General features: G+C 46.1%; 1 protein-coding gene across 11 annotated transcripts in view; it reads right to left on the bottom strand.

Annotated features, from left to right (window-relative positions):
• RCBTB2 (RCC1 and BTB domain containing protein 2) overlaps nucleotides 1-24,954 on the bottom strand; it is a 1,530,600-nt gene that overhangs the window by 650,020 nt on the left and 855,626 nt on the right. For all 11 annotated transcript variants that reach the window (XR_011284121.1, XM_069639837.1, XM_069639845.1 and 8 more), the window contains one exon: nucleotides 20,332-20,474. Coding sequence is in view for 10 of the 11 variants with exons in the window: in XM_069639837.1 (XP_069495938.1) it covers nucleotides 20,332-20,474 (143 nt within the window). In the remaining variant the exon portion in view is untranslated. The remainder of the gene's footprint in view (nucleotides 1-20,331; nucleotides 20,475-24,954) is intronic.

The following is a 24,954-nucleotide window of genomic DNA, read 5'->3' as shown; positions in this document are numbered from 1 at the left end:
GATCTTCTCGAGTCGTTGGAGAAAAGTGGTGAGGATTTGCAGCAGGGCTTCACCGGTAGTTCAGTCGCTGCAGAGGTCTTCAGCTTCTCTCCTCTTCGGGTTTCTTAGTTCCAGTGGCGACGTCTTGTCCTCCAGTCCTCAGAGCCCTGCTTTCATGCAGAAAAAACCCCACTCACACAGCGGGGTGGTTATCCTGGGGGGATAACCCCCCAGCCTTTGAGGGCAGAGTGCGACTTGGGTTGCTTAGGCAACCCTGTCCAGAGTGCCTATTCCCCCTCCCACACATCCTGTCTACCCCAGACTCAATGGCACCGAGAGGAGGGCTTCTGTGCAGAAGCCCGCCAAAAGGACGAACAAAGGATCCCCGACCTGGGTTAGGATTTCAGAGAAACACATGAGAAAGAAATATTATCAAAGATCTGGCAATAAACACTTACCGGAGTAAAGCTAATAATAAAATAAACAGGTGGTATGTTAGAGGCTGTCAGTAAAAGTGGTAGCCTAGAACAATGGGAAAATCCCATAGGGAAATATTCGCATTCGAATATTTATGGTAGTAACCACTGCTACCAGCCAGAAACTTTGGAGAGAGGGACTGGACGGTACCCTCTCGAAAATGACCACCAGGGAAAAAGTATTAACCCTTTCCATACTTCCATAGTAAGATGTGTTGTATTGGTTTTGTTCATAACTATTGACTAGTAAAGTCAATGGGGACTTTACATGCCCTGGGAGACAGTAGTCAGTCCCAGGGTATAGAGGCTATACTGGGGGGTCACTATGACACCCCTGTGTTACTGCACTGAGGGTGCTGTGTAACACACATGTAAAAGGATGATACCTATGAGGGTGAGAAAAACCCCATAGACCATAAGCACAGAAATAGCCTAAAACACACATCACCAACATGTCTAAGAGTGGGAAAAAGAGTCTCACTTTTAGCAGGAGAAAAAAATAAACCCCTCAAATCTAGCAAAGCTGCTGGGTGACTCTATAGGTAAGGGAGATTAGCCTTAGAAGAGAATTCTCCCTAACACCCAGTTTTGTCCAACTCGCAAAATATGTCTATCAAGTTGCTACTGCTTAAACAAAGGTGCTAAAAGATTACTCAGTTTGTCACCTTGATCAAAAAAGGTGCAGCCTGCTTCTTTTTTCAGAAACAAAGCACTAGCAGAGTGTAAGCTATAAAGGACTTCCTTAGTTCTGTTAAGTTTGATCAAAGTCGCAGTGTTAGGGTCAGCTCTTCATTTTGCCTCTAGGACTTTGATCAGTTTTTCCTGCTTTACATACCTATCCCCCACCTCTTTCTTACTCCTGCTTCCCCTTTTAATTACAAGACCATGTGTAACTGATTTAGCTGCCTCCCATAAAATAAATATGGATACTTCAGAACTACCACTCAAGTCAAGTCATGCTAAGCAATGCCTTTTAGTGCTCTTATTTTTTCTCATAGAGCGAGAGATTGAACTTCCCAAGTTTTCCCAGTCTTTTCAGCAATTGATAATATCCAAACCGTGGCTGGGGCATGATCTGAAATTGAAGCAAATAATATGGCTGCTTTGACAAAGTCCTGATATTCAATCTTCGATATCCAATTATATCTATACAGAAAGAGTTGTATGTGTCAAAGAATTAAAAGTATTATCTCTGTCATTTGGATGAGTATGTCTACAGATGTCAATTAGACCATTTTGTTCAACTAGGATGTGAAGTACTGATCTGGCCGCCAACGTGGTTGCCACTCTGTTGTCTGGCTTGTTAATGGCCGGGTCAATCACTGCATTCAATTTGCCTACAGCCACTAAATGGCAGTTAGGAAATGCAAGTAATTTACTGGTTTAAAGAAATTAGGTTCCTCACCATTCGGACCATATGCTGACATAACTACTATGTCCCGACCACCTAATGCACCTTTCACCAGAAACTAGTGTCCTTCCGGTTCAGACCGCATCAATCTAGTTTTAAATGAAATCTCTTTTTTGAAGGATCCATGTAAACCTTTAAAATCTTCTATCATTAACGTTGGTTCGTTACTTTTATGGCGTCATTTAACATTGCTCTTTGCAACCAATGAGCGGTCGGTAGGCATGCCTCTTCCCTCGCTCCATGATAATCAGACTTTCTGCTTTGTAAACATTGCAATAATTTTTGGGGGATCCCTTTGATTCAACCCACTGTCTGCAGCATTTGGTCTACTGCTGTCATTTTGTTATCCAAGTACAGAGATAAATTGCAGCAGGCAACTTAGCCACATGATTCTGATCTTTACATTGACATTTCGATACTGGAGAGTAGCCCCATATATTTTGATTTTGCTCAGTGCCAATCTTTCTAAGCTACAATAAACTTTCTCCATTTGTGTCCTTTCCATAATTCTACTGTGTATCTCTCACCAATTGCATGATCTTTTCCTGTGCTGCATATCTTAGAAAGAGCATGATCTATATGGACAGTTTATCTGGGTTAGGACTTGGGCGCAGCTCTTTCAATTTCTTTTGAATCTGCAATGTGAATACCTAAGCTTTCGCAGAGTTATTGCAATATGGATGCTTTCATATTTTGACCTTCCAGGCCCTCTTTTACTCCTAGAGCTTTAATATAATCGTGTCAATCTCACAATTCTAAATCCAGTAGTTTTCCTCCATCAAATTCAACTTCTGAATTACCTATCCGAGGCCATTTATTTGAGCAGTCATATCATCTTCCAATTGTGAAATTCTGGTTTCCATCTCATCCATTAACTTAGTGAGTTAGGCTTGTTTGCAGTTCCTTAGCCTCAGATTTAATTGATGCCACAAACTGTGCTATACACTCCCCCCCTGCTATTTGTTCCCACTGTGATCCATGGTATCCCATTGATTGCGCCAACAAGCGATCCATCCCCATCTGCCATGCACGCCCTATCCTCTCAGATCACAAGCTGTGCTGAACTGCACAGCCCTATCTGCATGAATGATTGTCTCCCGACACTCTGCGCCTCCGAACCCGGCACCTATCTTTAAGAGGAATAAATTACTCTGCCTGCGCACACGTTGCATCCCATAATAGCATTACAGCAGTGGGGGGGGGGGACACTGTTAGGCAGAAACCTGTGCAGTTCCCTCTGGGACCACTGCAAAAGATTTAAGACTACAGGTGTTTGGCAGTAAACCCACTTGGTAGCAGTCTGTACCACACAGATTCACTTGGTAGCTGTGGCTGAGCAGTCAGACTTCCCTCAAGAAGAGTTAGGCAGTATACAGAGCATACAGAATAGGTACAGAGGCACAGTAGCACAAGCAAACACTGACCAGAGCTTGTGTAAAAGTATATAATTATTTATTTAAAAGACACACTTGTAAAATTACACTACCACAGAAAAAGGTAAGTCAATTCAAAACAGTCCTTATTACTATATGTACATCCCTAGTTATTTGTTGGACAAGTCTTAGTTAACACCACTTATTTCCAGACAGAGGTGAGCGCTTAACGTTAGATGGCACTCCAACAAATTGTTTAAAAAGGGAGGGAAAGGCAGAATTAAGAAAGCAATATAGCAAAACACTTTTCAGAGAACCACAGTAAGTATTAGAGAAGGCAGTCTATTGAGGAGCAAGGAAGTTCAGTGCCAGGCCCACTTTAGGGAGAGCCAGGCCAAATATGCCCAGGATCACACAATGTCCCAAAGTCTCCAAAGTCTATACAGGTGAGTAGAAAAGTTCTGTTAAGCTTAGAAAAGTTTAGTTAGGGTGTCCCAGGCTAACCCAGGTTCGAGAGCCGAGGGCTAAATCTACCCCGTACAATCGGTGGCAAGGGAAGCTGGGCGGAACACAGTACCTTCAAAATGGAAAGGATCCTCCAGCGGTGGCAGTTGTTCCTGGCAGTGGGTGCAAGTCACGGCGTCGTCCAGAGGAAGAGGAGATCTCGACGTGGAGGAAGGCTGAAGGTCATTGCACTACCAGGGAAGAAAACAGCCGTGGAGTTTTCCGGTTAAAAGGATGTTACCCCTCTTTCGCGGTAGAGGTAAAAAGTGGTATTCCGGTTGCCGGGGTGCTTGACACAGGCAAGGCGGCCACGAGATGCTCCAGGGAGGCGAAAAGAAGGCAAAAACTGGTTGTCCCCACCAGTCAAGGGAAGAAGACTCTCCGGACTGGAGATCTCCTCTGTCGTTGGGAAGTGGTGAGACGGTTCCGCAGGGCTCCACCGGTGGTGTCGTCGTGGCAGGTCGGCTCAGCTTCTCCCTCTTCGGCTTCTTAGGTCCTGTGGCGACTTCTGAAGTTCCAGTCCCCAAAGCCCTGCTTTTATGCAGCAAACCCCCATTCACCAGTCCTAGCTGTCACTCAAACATGCTAAGTGGTGAGCCGGGGGGCTCACCACTGGGCCAATCACACAAGAGTGTGACTTGAGTTGCCAAGGCAACTCAGTCCAGGGTGCCTAAATCCCCCTCCCACACATCCTGTAGACCCAGACACAGTGGCACCACTTTGGAGGGCTTCTGTGCAGAAGCCCGCCAAAAGTGGAACAAAGGCTCGACTCGGGTTCAGGGTTACTGAAGTGAACCCAGACGCCATTTTGGCGGCGAGTACTGGCAAAAAATCCCAACCGGTGAATTAATATTAAATAAATAAACCGGCGGTATCTTTAACATTGCACCAAAAAGTGGTGCATTAAAATCAATGGGAAATCCCATTGGGAAATATTCCGGTGGGATATTTCCGTGGTATCCACTGCCACCAGCCAGAAACTCGGCGAGGGGGGATGGGACAGTACCTCCCTCGACAAACAGACCCAGGAGCAATCTAATTGCCCCTACCAGTACTTCCACAGTATGATGGTTTGTACTGGTTCTGTTCACAATTTAAGACTAGTAAAGTCAATGGTGACTTTACATGCCCAGGGAGACAGTAGTCAGTCCCAGGGTATGGAGTCTATGTTTGGGGGTCACTATGACACCCCTGTGTTACTGCACTGAGGTTGCTGTGTAACACACATACAAAAACCAATGATAGCCTATGGGGAAAAATACCCCAAAGCCCATAAGCACATTACAAGTCACAGGAATACACTCAAATCATGTCCAAGAGTGAGGGTAAAAGGGTCCCACTCTTGGCAGGAGAAGAAAATAAACCCCAAAAATCCAACAAAGCTGCTGGGGGACTCACTAGGTTAGGAAATTCAGCCTAAACAGAGAATTCTCCATAACGGGCACATACCAGCCACATCAGCTTACTACCCACAACACTACATGGCTCGCCAGCCGTGACCCACGCTCGGCCGCCACAAAAGAAATTTGTCAGCAAACATATCCGAATTAAAACATCTAGGCCAAGCCCTCTACTCTGCTCGCCCAAGACGTTAGTTGTATACACCAACTACATTCTCCCCCACCCTCTACCTTACCACATCAGGATGCAACCTCCTCCCTGGCCTCATGGACCCCACCACAACCAGTGAAGCGCACTTATGATACTAGCAATGCTGCCATTCCTTTGATGTCATCCACATCACCTGACATATTGGGAACCCTAACCAAGCTGTTAGGGATAATTCTCTGTAAAAGCTAATTTCCCAAACCTAGTGAGTCCCCCAGCAGCTTTGCTGGATTTTTGGGGTTTATTTGTTTTCTCCTGCTAAGAGCGAGACTCTTTTTACTCCCACTCTTAGACATGATTTGAGGTGTTCTTTTATCTTTCCATGTGTTTTATGGGGTCTTTTACTCCATAGGGTCTCATGTGTTTTTGATATGGGTTACACCGCACCCTCCGTGCCGTAACCCAGGGGTGTTGTAGCGACCCCTCAACGTAGACTCCATACCCTGGGAGTGACTACTGTCTCCCACGGAATGTAAAGTCACCATTGGCTTTATTAGTCCCAAATTATGAACAGAAACCAGTACAAACCATCATATTGTGGACGTACTGGTCGGGGCAATTTGATTGCCCTGGGGTCTGTTGTTCGAGGGGGCACGTCTCCGTCCCCCCTGATTGAGTTTTGGCTGGTGGCAGTGGATACTACTTTTTATATTCGACCGCGAATATATCCCTATGGGATTTTCCCATTGTTCGAGGCTACCAACTTTAATTATTTAATTCTTATAGCCTCGAACATACCGCCGGTTTATTTATTTAATATTAATTCACCGGTTGGTATTTTTTGCCAGAACTCGATTCTAAAATGGCGTTTGTGTTCTCTTCTGTGGCTCCAACCCAAGTCGAGCCCTTTGTTCCACTTTTTGGCGGGCTTCTCCACAGAAGCCTCCAAAAGTGGTGCCACTCTGTCTGGGTACCACAGGAGGTGTGTGAGGGGGTTTAGGCACCCTGGACTGAGTTGCCTTGGCAACTCAAGTCGCACTCTTGTGTGACTGGCCCAGGTGGTGAGCCGGCCGGCTCACCACTTAGCATGTTTGATTGACAGCTAGGCTGAATGAATGGGGGTTTGCTGCATAAAAGCAGGGCTTTGGGGACTGGAACTCCAGAAGTCGCCACAGGACCTAAGAATCCGGGGAGGGAGAAGCTGAGCCGACCTGCAACAACGACACCACTGGTGGAGCCCTGCTGAACCGTCTCACCACTTTTCCCGACGACAGAGATCTCCAGTCCGGAGAGTCTTCTTCCTTTGACTGGTGGGGATAACCAGTTTTGCCTTCTTTTCACCTTCTGGAGCATCTCGTGGATGCCTTGCCAGTGCCAAGCACCCCGGCAACCGGAATACCACGGCTTACCACTACCGCAAAGAGAATGGTAGTGCCTTTTAACCGAACGAACTCTGCGGCGGGTTTCTTCCCTGGCAGTGCAACGACCTTATCTTTCCTCCACGGCGAGACCTCCTCTTCCTCTGGGCGAAACACCGACTTGCACCCGCTGCCGGGAACAACTGCCCCCGCTGGAGCTTCCTTCACACTTAAGGTACTGTGTCCCTCCTGGCTTCCCTTGCAACAGATCGTTCGGGGTGACAGTAAAGCCTCGACTTTCTAACCTGGGCTGGCCTGAGACAACCTCGCTAACTTTTCCTGACTTTTATTTCATCCTTTGTGTGCAAACTATCTACAAGACTCTTTGGGCATAACCCCACTGTGTGAACCTGGACCCCTTCTGCTTGCTCTCTCCAAGAGTGGGCCTTGCAATTGACTTCCTTGCTCTCCAGTAGAACTCTGCCTATCCTGCCTTACTGTGGTTCGTTAAAAAGTATTGAAATTTGTGTGCTTACATAACTCTGCGTTTTCCCCTCCCTTTTTAATAACTTATTAGAGTGCCATCTTATGTTAAGCGCTCACCTCTGTCTGAAAATAAGTGGTGTTTCTCAATAAGACTTGTCTAATAAGTAATTAGACTTGTATATATATAATAGTGACTGTGTGCTGAATTTACTTTCCTCTTCGTGCTAGTGTAATTTACAAGTGTGTCTTTAAAATAAATAATTATATACTTTTACACCCAAGCTCTGGTCAGTGTTTGCTTGTGCTACTATATCTCTGTAACTATTGTGTATACTCTACATACTGCCTAACTCTTCTTGAGGGAAGTCTGACTGCTCAGCCACAGCTACCAAGTGAATCTTTGTGGTACAGACTGCTACCAAGTGGGTTTACTGCCAAACACCTGTAGTCTTAAATCTTTTGCAGTGGTCCCTAAGGGAACTGCACAGGTTTCTGCCTAAAACAAGCATTCCACACTTCTTGCTGCTGCCAATCCGCGACATGCTGCTTGTGAAAAGGCCCTTGCCGCACAAGAGGCCGCTAAAGATTGCCACCCCCACCCCCCAATCTTCTTGGCCACCTTCTACACACAGTAGAAACTTATCTACGAGTGTACACATATGCACCATACAAAACCCGAACTAACTGCAATACCACATTACACCCTAGAAATGGCTGCAACGTGGCATCGAACCTCTGCCTGAATAATAAGACTGAGATCCTACTTGTAGGGCCACCAATGGTGATCAAGGAGTTAAACCCTTGTTATGCCTCCTTTAACATTGATGGTATCGATATCCCAGCCTCCCCATCAGTGAAAACACTGGGAGTCTATCTAGATGCCACTCTTTCCCTTACCCGACATGTGAATGCCATTGCCTCAACTGCTGCCTACACAACGAAACTGATTAATGTTTCCAGACCATTTATCTCACCTGAAAGTTGCCTTACCATTGTAAAAGCGGTTATTGGATCAAGGTTGACTATTGTAATGGTTTGTTCGTATGCACCTCAGCACGCAGCATACACAAGCTGCAGGTTATACAGAATAATGTTCCGAGCTGCACTCAACATTCCCAAAGCAGATAACATCTCTACTGCCAGAAGAAATGCTCACTGGCTTCCAATAAGAGAAAGGATTATGTTCAAAACGTTATCAATCACACAGATGCCTTTCCAACTCTGCTCCTCCCTACCGCACGTAGACAATCAAGAAAGTCCAATCTGCTAGACCTACCAGATCGGCCTATGCCCACCATCTTGTTCAGCCAAAATTCAAACGCGCCAAAGCTGGCAGATCTAGCTTTCCTTCCAATGGCAGCTAAGAATTGGAACTCGCTACAAACTGCTCTGTGAGTCAAGCAATATTATTGGGCATTCAGGAAAGCCCTAAAAACCTGGTTGGTCGTCTAAACCGAGACTTCTACACTTACCTTGAACATCCAGCAAAGTAATAACCTGTTATGTAAAAGCACCTTGATGCCCCTGAGCGTACCATGCTTTATAAATGATTTTCTTATTTTATTATTATCACGCAACAAAGAAATATATCTTGTGAGGTGGGGTCCTTTCCTTTCGGTAGTGAGTCCATTATTTATCTAACGGGTCATCATCAGATTGCCTGAGTTACATTAGCCTCTTTTGTCTTTTTTTTTTTTTTTTAACTCTTTTTATTGAATTTTACAACATTGTAAAAACATTCCCCAAACAAACCCCCCCCCCCCCCCTGCCCGAGGCAACGGTTGTTCGGTTCACGATTCTCAGTTTCTGCCGGCCACCCATCCACATTTATTGTAGATCTAACAATCTCAGGCGTTGTGGGCACCACATCACCCTGAAGTCATCCTTGAGAAAAGTCATTATTTCCCCCCACTCCGTGGCAAAGTTCTGCATCTTATTATCATGGCATATGTTGCCCATTCCAATGCTGCTATTTCCCAGACCTTTCGTAGCCAGTCTTGGATCATTGGGGTGTCCGGACATTTCCATCTTTGGGCTATTGTGGAGGAACAGACGACTACATAGATCGAATGAGTGTGTAAATTGAATGAGTATGTTGATCGGATGAAGGTATAGAATGGACGAACATGTCACGCGAATGAGCGTGTAGAGTGTTTGGGTATGTAGATTGGACGAGCACGTATGGCGGATGAGGGCATAAATACAGAGAAGCGAACGTAGAACTGTTGTTTGTACAGAACGTATGAGCATGTGGAGTGGAGGAGCGTGTAGAGTGGAGGAGCGTGTACAGTGGAGGAGCGTGTAGAGTGGAGGAGGTTATAGAGCGGAGGAGGTTATAGAGCGGAGGAGGTTATAGAGCGGAGGTGGTTATAGAGCGGAGGAGGTTATAGAGCGGAGGAGGTTATAGAGCGGAGGAGGTTATAGAGCGGAGGAGGTTATAGAGCGGATGAATTTATAGAACAGGATTACTGCATATTAGCGAATAACCCTAAGAGGCTGATGAGTGCATATTAATGTTGAATGCGGGGAAAGCATGAGTCCATAGAGCGGGTGAGTGTACGGAGTGGATGAGTGCCGGGAGCGGATGAGTTGAATGCGTGGAAAGCACGAGTGCATTGAGCGGATGAGTACGGGGAGCGGATGAATACCGCGAGCGGAGTACCGCGAGTGGATGAGTACGAGGAACTGTTGAGCGCAGGGAGCGGATGAGTGAAGCGAGCGAATGAGTGCGGGAGCGGACGAGTTGAATGCATAGAAACCACGAGCACATAGAGCAGATGAGTACATAGAGCGGATGAGTGCATAGAGCGGATGAGTGCATAGAACGGATGAGTGCGGGGAGCGGGTGACTGGGCACGGTGGGTGAATGCGAAATACAGGCGCAGACAGGAGTGCATGCGTGGGGCAGACAGGAGCGCGCGGGGCGGACTGGAACGCATGAGTGCGTTGAGCAGACCTGAGTGTGTAGCGCTGTCGGGGATGCATGGAATGAATAAAAGTCCTTAGAACGGACTGGAGTGCATAGAACTGCGCGACATACATAGTATGGTCTGGAATGCTGGGAACGTTTGAAAGAGCATGTAACCCATCATATCACATCCCACGCTTACTCTCTTCTTTACACCACCACTCAACTAGAACACAGAGATACTATGACACCATTCGGTATATCTGTTCTCATAGCAACACCTCCCGCTCATTCCCCATCACTCTTAGTAAAAATTGCTGGTTACACACCCCCAGCCAGGCGTTCTCCTCAGGCCTAACGCAGCCACAGTCGGTCTGGATAAATCCTGCCAGAACGAACACATACCCCTGATCTCAACCACCACACCTACCGCTAAGAAGCAGCTATTTCATGTATACCGCACCAGCTGCACACATACCCAGTGCGCACACGCGCCGTTGACTCTCCCTACTCTCTCTACTGACCTGAACTTCCGTTCCCAAGGGCGTTCAACCTACCAGCGCCTTCAGACCATACCAATGGTATATAAGGCGCTATATAAGTGCAAAATGACATAACATATCATCATAGCTGCCAACATCAGTATCACTTTCGCTTTCTCCCTCGCTCTAGGTTACCCCACCCCAGTGGTTCCCCTGACGCCTAGGAGGATCTGCACTTGTGTTCTTTCGTCTCCCGGACCAAAAGCCTGCTCCTGTGCCTTCCGCACCGCTCTCCATAATGGTTACATTTTTGGGCAGTTCCACCAGATATGTTCCGCAGTGCCGATCAACCCACAACCATTCCAGCACCTTCCTGAGGTTCCCGGATACATCGTCTGGAGACGGGCCGGAGTATAATGCCACCCAACCAATATCTTGTACCAAGCTTGTTGCAGTTGGCAGGCTTTTGCCAGCTTAGGTATTTTCCTCCACAGCCTCTCCCATTCCACCCTATCAAATTCCCTCCCTAGGACCATGTCCCATTTCTGCATATACGCCCACTGATAATCTGCACTCCCCCATCCAGAGTCTTTTACAGTTTGGATATTAGACCCTTTGTTCTGTCATTAGTCAGAAGGAAGCTCTCAAAGTTTGTCGGCCCTCTAGTAGCTACCGTTCTGATCCCCGGTTGTAACACCCAATGTCGTATCTGTGCATACCTTGATCTTTCTCCTTCTTGTATTGCAAATTCCCACTTACAGTCCTCGAAAGACAATACTTCCCCGCTTCTGAACATATCACTCAACTTCCTACAGCCTCCCTCCTGCCAATGCCTAAATGCACCCTTCTCCATTCCCGGTGTGAAATCCCCATTGCCAAAAATAGGACTGAAGGGTGACGGAAACGACGTGATTCCCCTGGTTCCCCCTAATTTGTCCCAAACATCCGCCATGAGTTTAGTTATGGAGCTCTCTAGGTCTATGCAGTTTTGGCACCCACTTTTGTCTTTAATCTTCAACCCACCCAGGGTATGCCATAATTTTTCTGTCAACACTAGAATTTAAATGTTCATGAAATTCACTTCGTATACGTATCTATAAACAATTGTCTTCTGGAAGTGGCCATACCCTGTCAGCAAATCACTTGTAGTGAGGTAGTAGCGGGAATCGTGTAGCAAAGCTTCCACGTTATGCGTCTCACATGCCATATGCTCACAAGGTACAACAGCTGCCTAACTTCATGCAGCCGCGTCCCCCTGGGTCGGTTAAATATGGGTATATTTCACATATACCCATATCATGCTTGCAGTTCGATCAGTAGTTAACTATTAGATAACCTACTTTTACATTGGATAAATCACTTCTCACCTCCATCTTTCCAATCCCTCGCCTCCTCCTTCTCCTCCTCCGTAAAGTTGGCCTTCTGTGCCCAACCCCTCTTTCCAATCTCTGTGGCCAGTAGATGATCTGCTGCTGGTAGATAGCCTATTCGCCATCACCTCAGACTGCATTGAAGCCTGGCTCCCAGTCGATGAAAAATCACTTTTCCAGGCAGCCTTGGCTGTTTCGCTCCTAGTGCCAAGCAGCCGCTTAGTCAACCGTTTAGCATCTTCTTTCTGACCCAGCTGCCGTACTTTCTCGGTACATCACCCCTCTATTAAGCTCCGATTGGAGCAAAAGAATAAGTGTAGGATCCAGGGTTTTGGGGGATATCGTAGACCCTGAAATGTAGGGGTAAAGAGGGTGTACATCGAGCCTGTTTCCTTCAGCCACTGGAGCTCCCAAAGAAAGGCCCATCTTCGCGCAGCCCAATAGCGCCATCCCACCTAAAACATTTTCTTAACGAGACATTATGGTTATGGTTGCATTGGTACAAAACAAAACCCAAAAGATTTGTCAGTTATGGAATCTAAAGCAACCATAGCAGTGCTCCCACCATCATTAAATGAACAACCCATGACATCCCAGTATGACAATTCTCTTAGCAAATCGAGTCATTCATTGTGTATACTTTTTTTGGGTGTATTTTCGGTTCTGGCTCCAAGGTGGGTGTCACCTTGGAGCCAAAGCTATTGCATTGTAGTATACATAGGTAAGACAGTACTGGAGGGTGTTTGGCTGTTTATTCACCCATTGACTGCTCAAGATTGTGCTAACTACTTTGGCCATTCCCACCGACTGCCTGATCAGCCCTAACTACATCCTCCCGAGATTTCCGTAAGCTACCTCTCTTAAGAAGTAACATCAAACTGGGTGCCTTATAGGTCCGTGTTATTTCTAAGCAGTCGTCTAAGAATTCATGGTTTTAACGTCAGCTGTAAATGTGCTACTGGGGTAATGCCTTGACCACGTTTGTCTTCATCCACTTGAGTAGTATGTACATCCTAGCATCTGCTCTTTACACTGAAGTATGTAACCGAAGTATGTAACCAGGCTTCGGCAACAGAAAACGTGTATTTTTTTTATATTTCATGTGAGGGACATCAAAAACGAGCATTAGAAATGCAACAGTTTTGGCTTGTGTATAGGTATTATGGTGGGCATTTGATAGGCACTGCTAGCATAAGCCCAGTCACTCGCACCGTTTTATTGCCAGGTACCCTTTTGGCACAGCCTAGAAAATGCCTATCCCCTGCCTACAATAAATACTAAACTGTTGGCTTTACCAATGCTTGTTTTCGTGCTCCATCATATCAAATGTAAAAAGTGTTTTGTTGTCGAAGACGGGATCAAACTTTGGTTCAGTACATGTCAATTGTATTGGCATATGTGGCATCGGGAATAGTGCATTGTGGTGGGAGAGGAATGGTTTGCTTTATGATGGCCTTGGCACAGTTAGGGTTGCTTTGGAAAGGGTCGCGGATGAATTTGTGTGTTCTGATTTCTTGCACTTCAAACATATCCCTTTAGGAATGTTTTTTCATTGTTATTTTTTAATTAGATTTTTTAACAGGGGTGGCTCCTCCATAATGAGTGACGAGATGCCAGCACACCCACTACCTATTATGGAGGAGCCCCTAAAGGGAAACATTTTTTAGAACGGTCCTCCAGACATGCATGCCAAATAGGCCATATAATGGAGGGATGTTTTGCTCCCACAACCTTGCACAGCCCATTGGGGATGCAGGGCAGGGTACTGCGTGGCATGGACAAATGAGTGTAGTGTCCGCTGCTGCCCTTCCCCTTGCATTAGGCATCAGTAGAGGGGGGGGGGGGGGCGGCGAGATGATAGCTCTTTCGGCTCCACTGCCCATGTTGGAAACCGGGTGGCTCTCCCTGCTTCCAGATTTCTATTTGCGTAGTATGTGTGAGCCCCAGACTCCAGAGGCCACATGGAATGCGAATGGCAGCATGTCATGTGGCCTCTGGAGTCTGGGGCTGGAGCAAGTAAGAAAAAAAACGATGTGTATGTGAGCGAGGGGTAGTGTATCCAATGTTTAAATGTGTGTTTGTGTCAAAGAAGCAGTGTGTGTGTTGTATGGATGCACTTATGTGCCACGTTACCAACAGTGCGCGGGAGCATTTAAAACTGCATTTTAATGCTGTCTTTGCCTGCAATATATATGCCAGCATTCTGCCAGTGCAAACATTTTCATGTGGGCTGTGCCTAAACATGTGAATGATGGATGCACCAATATACATTCCAGTATTTCCACCAAAGAACATAATCATGTTTACTTTGCTCATAATACCAGTAAGGATACTGTAAGAAAACATGTCTATGCTAGCTGTGCCAAAATATATGCCAGTATTCTCACGCAAGAACACTCATAATATTGCCCTTGACCATAATGCTTGTAAAAAAATGACATGAAAGAAAAAACACCTAGGCTAATTAGCCTTCGGTGTGGGCCGCACACCCTTAATACCCACTTCAGGTTAAACAATTGTTTAATGCTTGTGTATAAATTTCAGTCCAACTGTGACCTTTTCAAAATTATTTTATTCTTCCAAAAGGTATTTTGTAATTTCAAAAATTAAAGCTGTTGGTTCAACTCCACCAATTAGACTAGTGCTGAGGCTTTTTCCTTGTTTAATATCCGTTTGTACCTGTGGGCGCCCTGTTTAATGGAACAATTACTTTCCGTATTATTGTCTTCCGTTGCACTATGGCTTTAAATCATGCTTTGGATGTTTGAAACTCATTAACTGATATGATGTTTTTTGAAACGCAAATACTACTAATATTAGCAGGATATAAATAACCCGGCTCTGAAGAAGGAGTTTTTTTTTCCGAAAAGCATTAGCCAAGGGGTTTCCGTTTGCCCCAGCCTCAGCACTAGCTTAATTGGTGGAGTTGAACCAACAACTTTAATTTTTGAAATTACAAAATACCTTTTGGAAGAATAAAATAATTTTGAAAAGGTCACAGTTGGGCTGAAATGTACACACAAGCATTAAACAATTGTTTAACCTGAAGTGGGTATTAAGGGTGTGCGGCCCACACCGAAGGCTAATTAGCCTAGGTCTTTTTTCTTTCAGTTTACTTTAGTGCCCTACACGGGGGCACTTGATAGTGGGCTGCACCCTACTAATAAATTGGAATTATATACAGTCACTACAACAAAGGAAGATAACACAAAACAAGCTGTGCACTCTCGCCATCTCTCTATTGTAGAAAATGACATGCCACTGCAAGAAAACAACATGTAGGCTCCCCAATGTAAACCATCCACCCTGCAACCAGGGGCCCACTCCCCAGCCGGCACGCACCTACCTACCTACATTCATACACGCACCCAGAAAACATGTACACTGCTTCTCATTCACACACACTCACCCATACAACATACACACTGAATGTACCATTCACAAGTGCTTTTATTTTAACCTGCTCTAACCCTGGACTATAGACGCCACCTTACACCCAGCCAAGAGGTTCCTTCAATTCGTGTGTACCAAGCAAAAGGGAACCAGGAATGCCAACATCTCGCTGCCCCAAGACTGCTTAATGCTTAATGCGTAGGAAGGTGCCGCTGAACACCTTATCCACATTTGGCCATCCAGAACAACACGCTGCATTCTCAAGGGGCCTTGTAAGGCCGGAGAAGCGAAACATCCCGGCCTTGCAAGACCCATGAAGCATGTGTGGCTGGAGTACTGGTTCTGTGAAAGGTACACCATGTTTCCCTACAAGAGCGCATCCTCAGCTGCTTGTTGCAGCCAATGACATATTCCTTTTCACTAGGCTGGCTTCCGCAAACTTCCATAATGGGTTGGCAGGTCAGCACCCCATCACCCATTATTGATGAGTTGCTCCTGACAGCCAGCATGGGCATGTCTGAGTACAGCCAGCATGAAAATGTTTCTTTATGCTGGCAATATACCAGCATATATTGTGAGCAAAGGCGGCATGAAAATGTGCTGGGAAATGCTTCTGTACACTGTTGGTGACTTGCCATCTATTGGATTTATTCATATATTCCCCTACAACACGGACTAAACTCTGTAGCTTTTTCCCATTTTTTCATAGAAATTGTGCAGTCACGTGCATCATTTAACCCATTATTTAAAAAAAATCTTGGTGGCAAATTCCACTGTGGTTGGTTGGTGGTCCCTGTGAGAAACCTGAAGGTGTCTCATTCGCTAGTCCCCGGGGATCTGCCATCCAGGTGGCCAGTACACGGCCATCGCTATTGGATCCAGTTCTTGGTGGAGGACTAGTGCGGGAGGGTCACCTGGATGAGGGATCCTTGCGGAATGCAAGTTGGACACAGACAGGTGAGACACGGTGCCCGCTTCCCTATAACACCTTTTCCCCATCCTACCTTGTAGGATACTTAGAAGTTCTACCCCACCCCTTTCCGACACAAACACTTTCCTACACCGTGAAAGACAATGGACTAACACCAGAGCCGTTTAACTGACATGTCCCACCACAAGGGTCAGGCAGAGTTAGGCAATTGACGAGAACTATGCACACCCGACGGCCCTTTCTCTTCCCCACTGGGATAAAAGGCAAAGCACGAGCGCACACTTCGAGCAAGGCCAAACGCACGAGGAAACAGCTACACCGGACCGGCAGTTCAAACGGAGGAGAAAGGCGGCAAGACCTGGAGGGATGACGAGGGGGAACTGACCATGCCCTTTTCAACTGAGACCCACAAAGCCTCAGAAAGGGAAATTATAAGACCGGAAGGTCCAGCTGGCGTGTGGTGTGACAGGTGTCAACGGCCCGCGAGGCTCCCCCGTGCTGATAGCCAAAGTGGGAGGAAGCGCTTGCCACTGTGGTGCTGTCCTTGACTCCAGAGACAAGAAAACTGACAGTTCAGCACAGCTGGTGAGTCGAAGAAGACAGATAGTAAAACCGAACTGTGCTGGGCCAAGGTTGGCGGCGACCTTGTTGAACAAATACCTTGTGTAATTGAACTTTAAAGACACCCGTGTAAAAGTTTCAGAAGCAGAGTGGTACTGGGGCACTCATTCGAAGGACTCTGACTAGAGCCTTTTTGGGTTATATTGTTTTGTTGAAATTACGAGAGCCAAGAGGCCGTAGGAGAGGCTGGTGGAAAGTGTCAAAGTGGTCCTATGAAGGTCGAGCAAACCCCCTTGTACACCCGAAAGTCTTTGACACATTGGAGAAAACTGATCGAACTATGAATGTGTGAAGCCTGACTGGGGGTTAAGAGAAAGCCTGACTAGGGGCTGGAAAACCAAGGGAAGTGAATTCTGCGTAGTGTTAAAACACCTATGAACACTGTGACAACAAGTGTGAACACGGCTGAGGGATGCCCACACTGGATAGTTGTTCAAAAGGACATTGAGATATTTAAATTCTACGATTTTGGCGTTTTTCTCATCCATTATACGGTTTAATAAACATCCTTGAACTGTGATTACTGGTGTCTGTCTTTACTGTTGCCACAGTTCCTTACATCTGCCACTATCTTGGTCACTCACACACATTCATGAGCAATGTTTACAACTTCCACAAAAATAAAAAAAACAGCTGTTGCTTGATTTAGGTACATCTATAAATTACTACTTGCCCACTGTGACATGGCTATGGCAATGGAACCAAAGGGGGCAGATGGGGGAACATAGGAAGAGGGCCAGGAAGCAGGTAGTTGTGGGTTGTTCAGGGGAGATCAGAGGAGGTGGAGGAGGTGGACCAACAGACCAGTAGGAGGAAGGAAGGTGAAGCAGAATGGGGAGAAGGTGAGGAATTGGATAGGTAAATGGTACTGCAGTATGAGTGTGTACGATAGTGTGACAAGTGTGACAGGTGAGATAGTGTAAGGAGTGGCAGTGAATTAGATGTAACTGAGTGAAAGTAGTGGAGCAGAGGAGGGAGTGCGGAGGGGGATGTAGTAGTGAGGAGGGAGGAGAAATCATTGAAGGGTGGACATAAGACATTGGCCGGACACAAGAGGAGAGTAGCAGTGGGTAGAGTTGCAGGGGGGAGTGTAGTGGAAGTAGGAAGAGGGCGAGGAAAGCAAGAGCGTCGTATGAGACGGACTCAAGCAGGCTGTCTGCAAGGCATAACTGTTTTTGGCTAGAGCAGTGACAGTAAGTCCCAGAGGGACTCTTCAGAGATCAGGAAATCTGAATTTAGGCCATCATCGTAACTAGCTTAGTTCTTAGCATACTGGGGGAGAAACAATCAGTAGCTAGTAACCCGGGGTTAAAGACGTCTGGGAGGAGGTGCGCCCTAAGGCACATTGAATGTTAAAAAGAAAACCTTGTATGTCCTTGAGAATTGGAGTGTTACTTGAGCCAAATGTGACACTACACAGGGCAACCCAAATGACATTGTAAAAAGCGTTTACTGAGCTGTATACCTGGAATAAAATATCTGTGCCAAAATCTTCAGCTGGCTGGGCTATTTGATACAAATTCTCCCTCTGTAACTAGCACCTAGATGCCCACTGGCTTTGTGCTCCCCTTATAAATGTAGAATAAATAAATAAATAAATAAATAAATAAATAAAGGTCTGGCATCAGTTGTTGCCATGGAAATGGCTGCAGTTCTCAGTAAGCACTAAGAAGCTCTCCTGCCAAGTTGTCATGGACCAGGGGAGCTTGCATGATCCTCCCCAAGCATTTAATCAACTCTGCCCCATGGACAGTGCTAAACACAGGTATGTGAATCTCCTCACTGTCTCAGGGTACAGGGTGGAGAGCCACGGTAGGTCACTTTACCACAAGCCTTCATGGGTGTGGCTTCAGGACCCCCTCAGCCCTGGCCAGTCTTCTGCTTCTGGAATCATTTCAGCTCCTAAATTAATCCCTGAGCTGCCCACTCAGATCCTTACAGCCATTCTAGGCTCCCCAGTCTTCGTCCATTCATGACAACCATAACATTCTAATTGATTTCAGCAGTGGTCAACCATTCAGTCCACTACCAATCAATTTGTAGAAACTTTTGCACTTGTCTGTGCAGGTTCACTACCCCTCATCAAACCAATGCAATGCTTTTATCGATGGGCCTTTTAGGCTGCCTTAGCGAAGTAGCATTCCTGGGACTGTGCTGCGGGTTATAGGAAGACATGGGGCAGACCTCCACCAGGACCGAATCCTTGAAACCAAAATCTTAGCACCACCTACACTGTATGGATTTATATTTGTGAAATAGTTATTAACCAACCACCTAACGCAAAGGTCCCCAGAGTATAAAAACTGGCTAAAAAAGCTGATTGCAAATGTCCACATACTGGCACATGTGTCTTAGATATAATCACCACTAAAGAACACAAGACAGGCTATTTGCGGCGACCTTCTGCAATACATCGATCCTGATCAACAACATGCCTCCACAGATGAGGCCTCCCTAATAACATACGTCATACTTGAGAATAAAATCTGCATTGCGAAAGGACATTGGCATACGTAAATCAAGCCTATAAAGATTTCAGGTGTAAATATGGATATTAATTCTACAGATTCTGGTGAAAACATTAATAATTGCAGAAAAGGTTATTTGGTCTTAAATTCTAAATAAATAAACAAATTGTGTCTTTGAGATCGATGGAATGCAATTTAGGATGCTGTCTGATAACTCTGTACACTTTTTAAGTTGGGTCAAGAGAACTGTGCATTTGATGAATTAAATGTTCCAGATAAATATTGTGGGATCATTTGAGGGATATCCTTTTTGCTCTAGCTCGTCCAGAAACTGTCCCTCATGTGCATAGTCGCAGCCTTGGTAATACTTGTTTGGCTTAAGATGGATGGAAGGAGTTTTGCATGCAGTGAGGCCATTCTTCTTTAGTAGTTCTGTGTTCTTTTGTGCTTCAAAAAAGGTAGCTGGTGCACCTCTCCAGAAAGAACATGGCATGATAACCCGTTCTGAGGTGAGAGTTTGCTCACTGTGCATTTCACAGATGGGAAATATCCATTTGTACATCAGTCATTGTCCCGCCCACATGGGCAGTCCAGCACCAAAATGCTATGGCAATTCCTCTCTGAACAAGAGTACAAACAGCAACCCCATACATGTGTTTCAGCCTTGTTGGGCCTCATCAGTGAGGTGAAGCTGTGCCTCTCTGAGCACAGTGAGCAGGGCAAAGACTGATATGTGGGGACATTTCTTCTCTGTGAAAAGAACAGTGAGCTAAAGACTTGGTTGAGACTCTCCCAGGGGCCATCCACCCAAGAACAAGTCAATGGGCTGTGTTCGTGCTGGTAGAGTTTCCCAGACACCCCCCCTGTTTTATGTTCTTTTGTGCGTTTAGTTCTGCATTCGTGAAGACGCACCCTTTCCTAGTTGTTGATCAAAATAAGGCAACCGCAGTGAAATGTGTTAATAAATGACAGCCTAACAAATCACCAAACATTTACAACATTGTATTGTATTCAATGTTTTACCTTTCCCTTTCCACATCGATTACTACTGGATTGGACTGGTTATTTTTATTGCCTGTGCCTAATTGTCCATAGGAATTTGCTCCCCAGGCATACAGCTTGCCGTCATCAGTAAGCACTAATGTATGTGCAAATCCACAAGCAATCTACAAAAAAAGTGAAATTGAACATGCATTAATACATTTGAGCTTGTACGAAAGACAATGGATATGTATGGTGTGCAGTCATAATGTCGACAGTCAAAATGTCGACAAATAAATGTCGAAAAACAATAATGTCGACAAACAAAAATGTCGACATTTTTCGATATTTTTTCGAAATTTAATTTATTGTATGAATAAATAAATAAATATATATATATAAGATGTGTTGAGTATGAGGGGTGGTTGGGGGGGTGTGGGGGGGTGGCAGGGGGGTGTTGGGTGAGGGGGGGTTGGGGGGGGGACCCCCCCATAGTAAATGATACTATTTTTATTTATTTAATTATTGACTAAATAAATATATAATTGTTATGTGTTGAGTATGAGGGGTGAAAGGGTGGTTGGGGGGGTGTGGGGGGGTGGCAGGGGGGTGTTGGGTGAGGGGGGGGTTGGGGGGGACCCCCCATAGTAAATGATCCTTTTTTAGGTTATTTATTTATTGAATAAATAAATAAATAAATATATAATTGGTATGTGTTGAGTATTAGGGGTGAAAGGGTGGTTGGGGAGGTGTGGGGGGGGGGGTGTTGGGTGAGGTGTTGATAGTTTTAAGGGTTTATAGTCATAATGTCAAAAAAAACTTTTTTTTCGAAAAAATGACTTTTTACATTATAAGTATAGGATGTCGACATTATTATTTTCGACTTTTTTTTCGACATTTTTGTCTGTCGACATTTTTTTTTCGACATTATGACTATAAACCGATATGTATAGATAGGTTTGTACACACAAGCATTTCAAATGGAGTCTTACTAAGGAAAGGATAGAAAAACCACATTAAAATCTGCTGGTGAAAGGAAAATCCGACTTTCAAAGTTGACAAATGAGCAGAGGCCCTACATTAAAACATTTGATGCCTAGTTTAGTGTAAGTAAAGAACCAGGTTTGCATAAACCAGCTTTTGATACCCGATACATGAAATGTTGCTATACTCAGAATCATGCAGTCGCTTGCTCCCCCCACATAGTTACAAGTGAGTGAGTGTGACAGGGTCAGTCACTTGGACACCAGCCCCAGAAATCCCCTGAAATGATATGCTAGCCCTGATAGTACTCGGAAATCCTGCCATTTACCAGAGAGGAGTGGGTTTGGAGGAGAGAGTCACATTGTTTCTTTGATTGGGCAGAGGCTGAAGTGGAGAAGGAAAATAATTCTCTCTTTATCTTTGCGGTTTTCTCTTTTGGATGCTAGGGGACCCGTCCGGCTGCCTGCTTTTCCTGTCGTTGAACCCTCAAAATGCACCAGAACTCTTGGGTTTGAAATTCGATCGAGACTGTTTAGAAGACAGAAAGAACTTCTGAGTGCCCATTGCCAGAACAGTGAGAGACTTGGCAGTGAGTGTTGACACTTTTAATTATTCAATTCCTCGTCAGTTGATGAGTGAAATAAGTAATTACCCTCTGAAGGCAGATCCAATATCTTTTCTTGGATGTTGTTTTTAAAATAAGTTGCCCTAGTCCAAGCCGTAGAGCGCATGTCAACCCCATGGCTAATAGCCCGAGAGGGTGCATCAATATGGTATATTGAGGATTCTCAACTCCTGAATGATACGTTTAGATTCAGCCAAACCAGACTTAAACCCTGCTATTCTATCCTGTGATAATTAATGATGAAAATCATATATTTCGAGTCAAAGGCATCAGCATAGGCCTGACAAAGTTGAAGCGATGCATTAGCACAAACATTCTTACCATAATAGCACAACAATGTGTCTTAATTTGAGAATGGAGAAGACGGAGTGCCAAAAGTAGTTCGAGAAGGCCTTGAGAACACTGCAACCACCCATGAGATTCACAGGATCAGATTCTGTTTTTTCTGGCACAGGTAGGCCTATAAAGTCCTGAATCCCCAATATTCGACTAGGACAAGCTCTCTTTTACAGATAAGGAAGCTTCCTCCCCCCTCCTCCTCTTCATCATCATCCGTGCCTTTTGGTATCTGTGTCTTGTTTAGAAACTATCTGGAAGGAGTTGAGCCCTTGAACACATTGGAATCCATAGTACTGGAACTGGCCGGTGACAATGTAGGTACAGGCTCAGAGGCAGATATGACTAGGGGTGCCGCTGTAGGCGTCCCTGATGGTTGAGTAGATATGGGTGTTGGGGCCAAAGTTGAAGTGATGGGAGGCTCCTGATTGAATGGACTGGCTGTGGAGCAGGCGTCCTTTGCAGGATTATCTCTCTAATGAGATTTTTAAAGTATTCCACCATCGGTTCCAAATCCATAATTCTTTGACATTTTTCAAAAATCGGTCCTCGGTGGTAGAAGCCGTTGGAGTCCACGAGGACAAGGATGCCGGAGTCCAGGAAGAAGATGAAGGTGGTACACCCACCGAATCTGAGTGAGGATGAAGGAGCTGAATAGACTTCAGACTTACTTGACATAGGTGACCAGTCAAGCCTCACAAAAGCCTCCTTACTGACTGTGGGAGGCAGTGGAAATCATAAATTACTCACCGTAGTGACTAATGTACTCTTAGTCCATAGTCCCCTGTCCTCCATACTGTATGGGCGTCCCTCGCTAGGGACGGGAGACAGAACCTTTTTCACCAAAAAAATCATCTTCCCCTTTAAATTTAGATGCGCGCGGCCGTTGGAGCATGTGCTCCCCTGGCTCTGCCCACCAGTGCCATGCCTCAGTCCCCTTGACGCGTCAACAATATTAACATTGCCTAATGAAACCAGTTTTATTAGGGGGGAGGATGGTGGGACGGTTGGAGGAAAGGGGACTATGGACTAGGAGTACGTTAGTCACTATGGTGAGTAACTTATAATTACTCCTATGTCCCGTCCCCTTTCATCCATACTGTATGGGCGATTAAAACTGACCTGTAACCGGCATCCAAGCAGTAGTGCTTGCAGAAGGCCGAGGGTGCAGCCCATGTAGCCGTCTTGCTGATAACCTGCCACAGGACGTGCCTCTGGAAAGTGACCGTCGTGGCCTTACCTCTGATTGCATGAGCGTGCATGTTCGCTGCAAGAGGTTTGTGCTGCTCCTCGTACGCCTCCTTGATGGGCAAAACCATCCACCTAGCTATGGAAGCCTTGGAAGCCTGACAACCCTGCTTTGACCCACCAAAGGTGACAAAGAGAGCGTCTGATCTGCGGAAGCCCCTGGTCCTGTCCAGGTAGAATTTTAGAGCGCGCCTGACATCTAGACAGTGCAGCACCCTCTGAGCGTTATCCTTAGTGTTACCAACTTTCTTCGCGGACCCTATCTCCTCATTCAGGTGGAACCAGATGACAACCTTAGGTAAGAATGCAGGGTGAGTGCTGTCCTTATGAAAAGTAATATAAGGCTCTGAGGCTACCAATGCCTGGATTTCACGGATCTGGCGTGCCGAGCTGAGGGCCACCAGGAGGGCAGTCTTGATGGTGACTAGCATGATGTCCGTGGATGCCATAAATTCGAATGGTTTATGCACCAGGGCGCCCAAGACCACGTTGAGTTCCCACACAGGGCGTCATTTCTTGATGGGCTGGTAAAGCCTGGTCAGGCCCGCCAAGTGTCTCTTAACCACCGGATTAGAGGAAGAAAACACTTCCCCCTCCGAGTTCCTGTAGGCTCCAATAGCTGCCAGATAGGTGCAGCATGTGTCTACCTGCACCCCAGAGTGTACGAGGTGTGCCGAGAAGGATAGGTCGTTGTCCAACGTGCAGGTCAAGGGATCAACCTCCTTTGATTCTGCCCAGTGACAAAACCTAGTTCACTTGCTTTTGCATTGGCTCCTGGAAGCATCTCTCCTAGCCCTCTGTATAATGTCTAGGTTGGCTTTAGACAGCTGCAGATGCCTCAGTGTGACTTGTTAAGGAACCAGGCTGCAAGGGCTAATTTCTGTGCCTCCCTGCTGCGTAAGTAGGTGTGCTGGACCCAGCCGAAGGGGCACCGGGAGCTGATCCAGCAGGCTGAGTAGTTCCAAGAGTAGGTCTTGCTGGCCACCACAGAGCTATCAGGATGATACAGAGGGGCTGGGCCTCCCGGATCTTGCAGATTACCCTGTGAACAAGTGGGGGGGGCGTAGGGAAGGCGTACACGTTCATGTCATTCCACTGGATCTGCATCGCGTCACCCAGGGAACCACTGCCCCGTCCCTGCCAGGACGTGAACTGAGGGCACCTCTGGTAGTACCAGGTGGCAAAGAAGTCCACCTGAGGATGACCCCACATGTCGAAAATCCCCTGAAGAACTAGTTCGTTCAACTGCCATTCGTAGTTGCCCACACCCAGTCTGCTGAGCCTGTCCGCCTCCAGGTTGGAGTCCCCGGGAGGTGAATTGCTGACAGGTGCATGTCTTTTACCAGAGCCCACTGCCACATGTCGACTGCTGGAGTGCATAGGGGAGGGGACCTGGTGCCACCCTGCTTGTTGATGTAGTACATGCTGGTGGAGCTGTCGGTCTGAATAAGGATCACCTTGCCACTGATCAT

This window comes from Ambystoma mexicanum, chromosome 7q, assembly GCF_040938575.1.
Source record: "Ambystoma mexicanum isolate Mex_15411 chromosome 7q, UKY_AmexF1_1, whole genome shotgun sequence".
Lineage (NCBI taxonomy): Eukaryota > Metazoa > Chordata > Amphibia > Caudata > Ambystomatidae > Ambystoma > Ambystoma mexicanum.
This window is presented reverse-complemented; position numbering and strand designations above follow the sequence as displayed.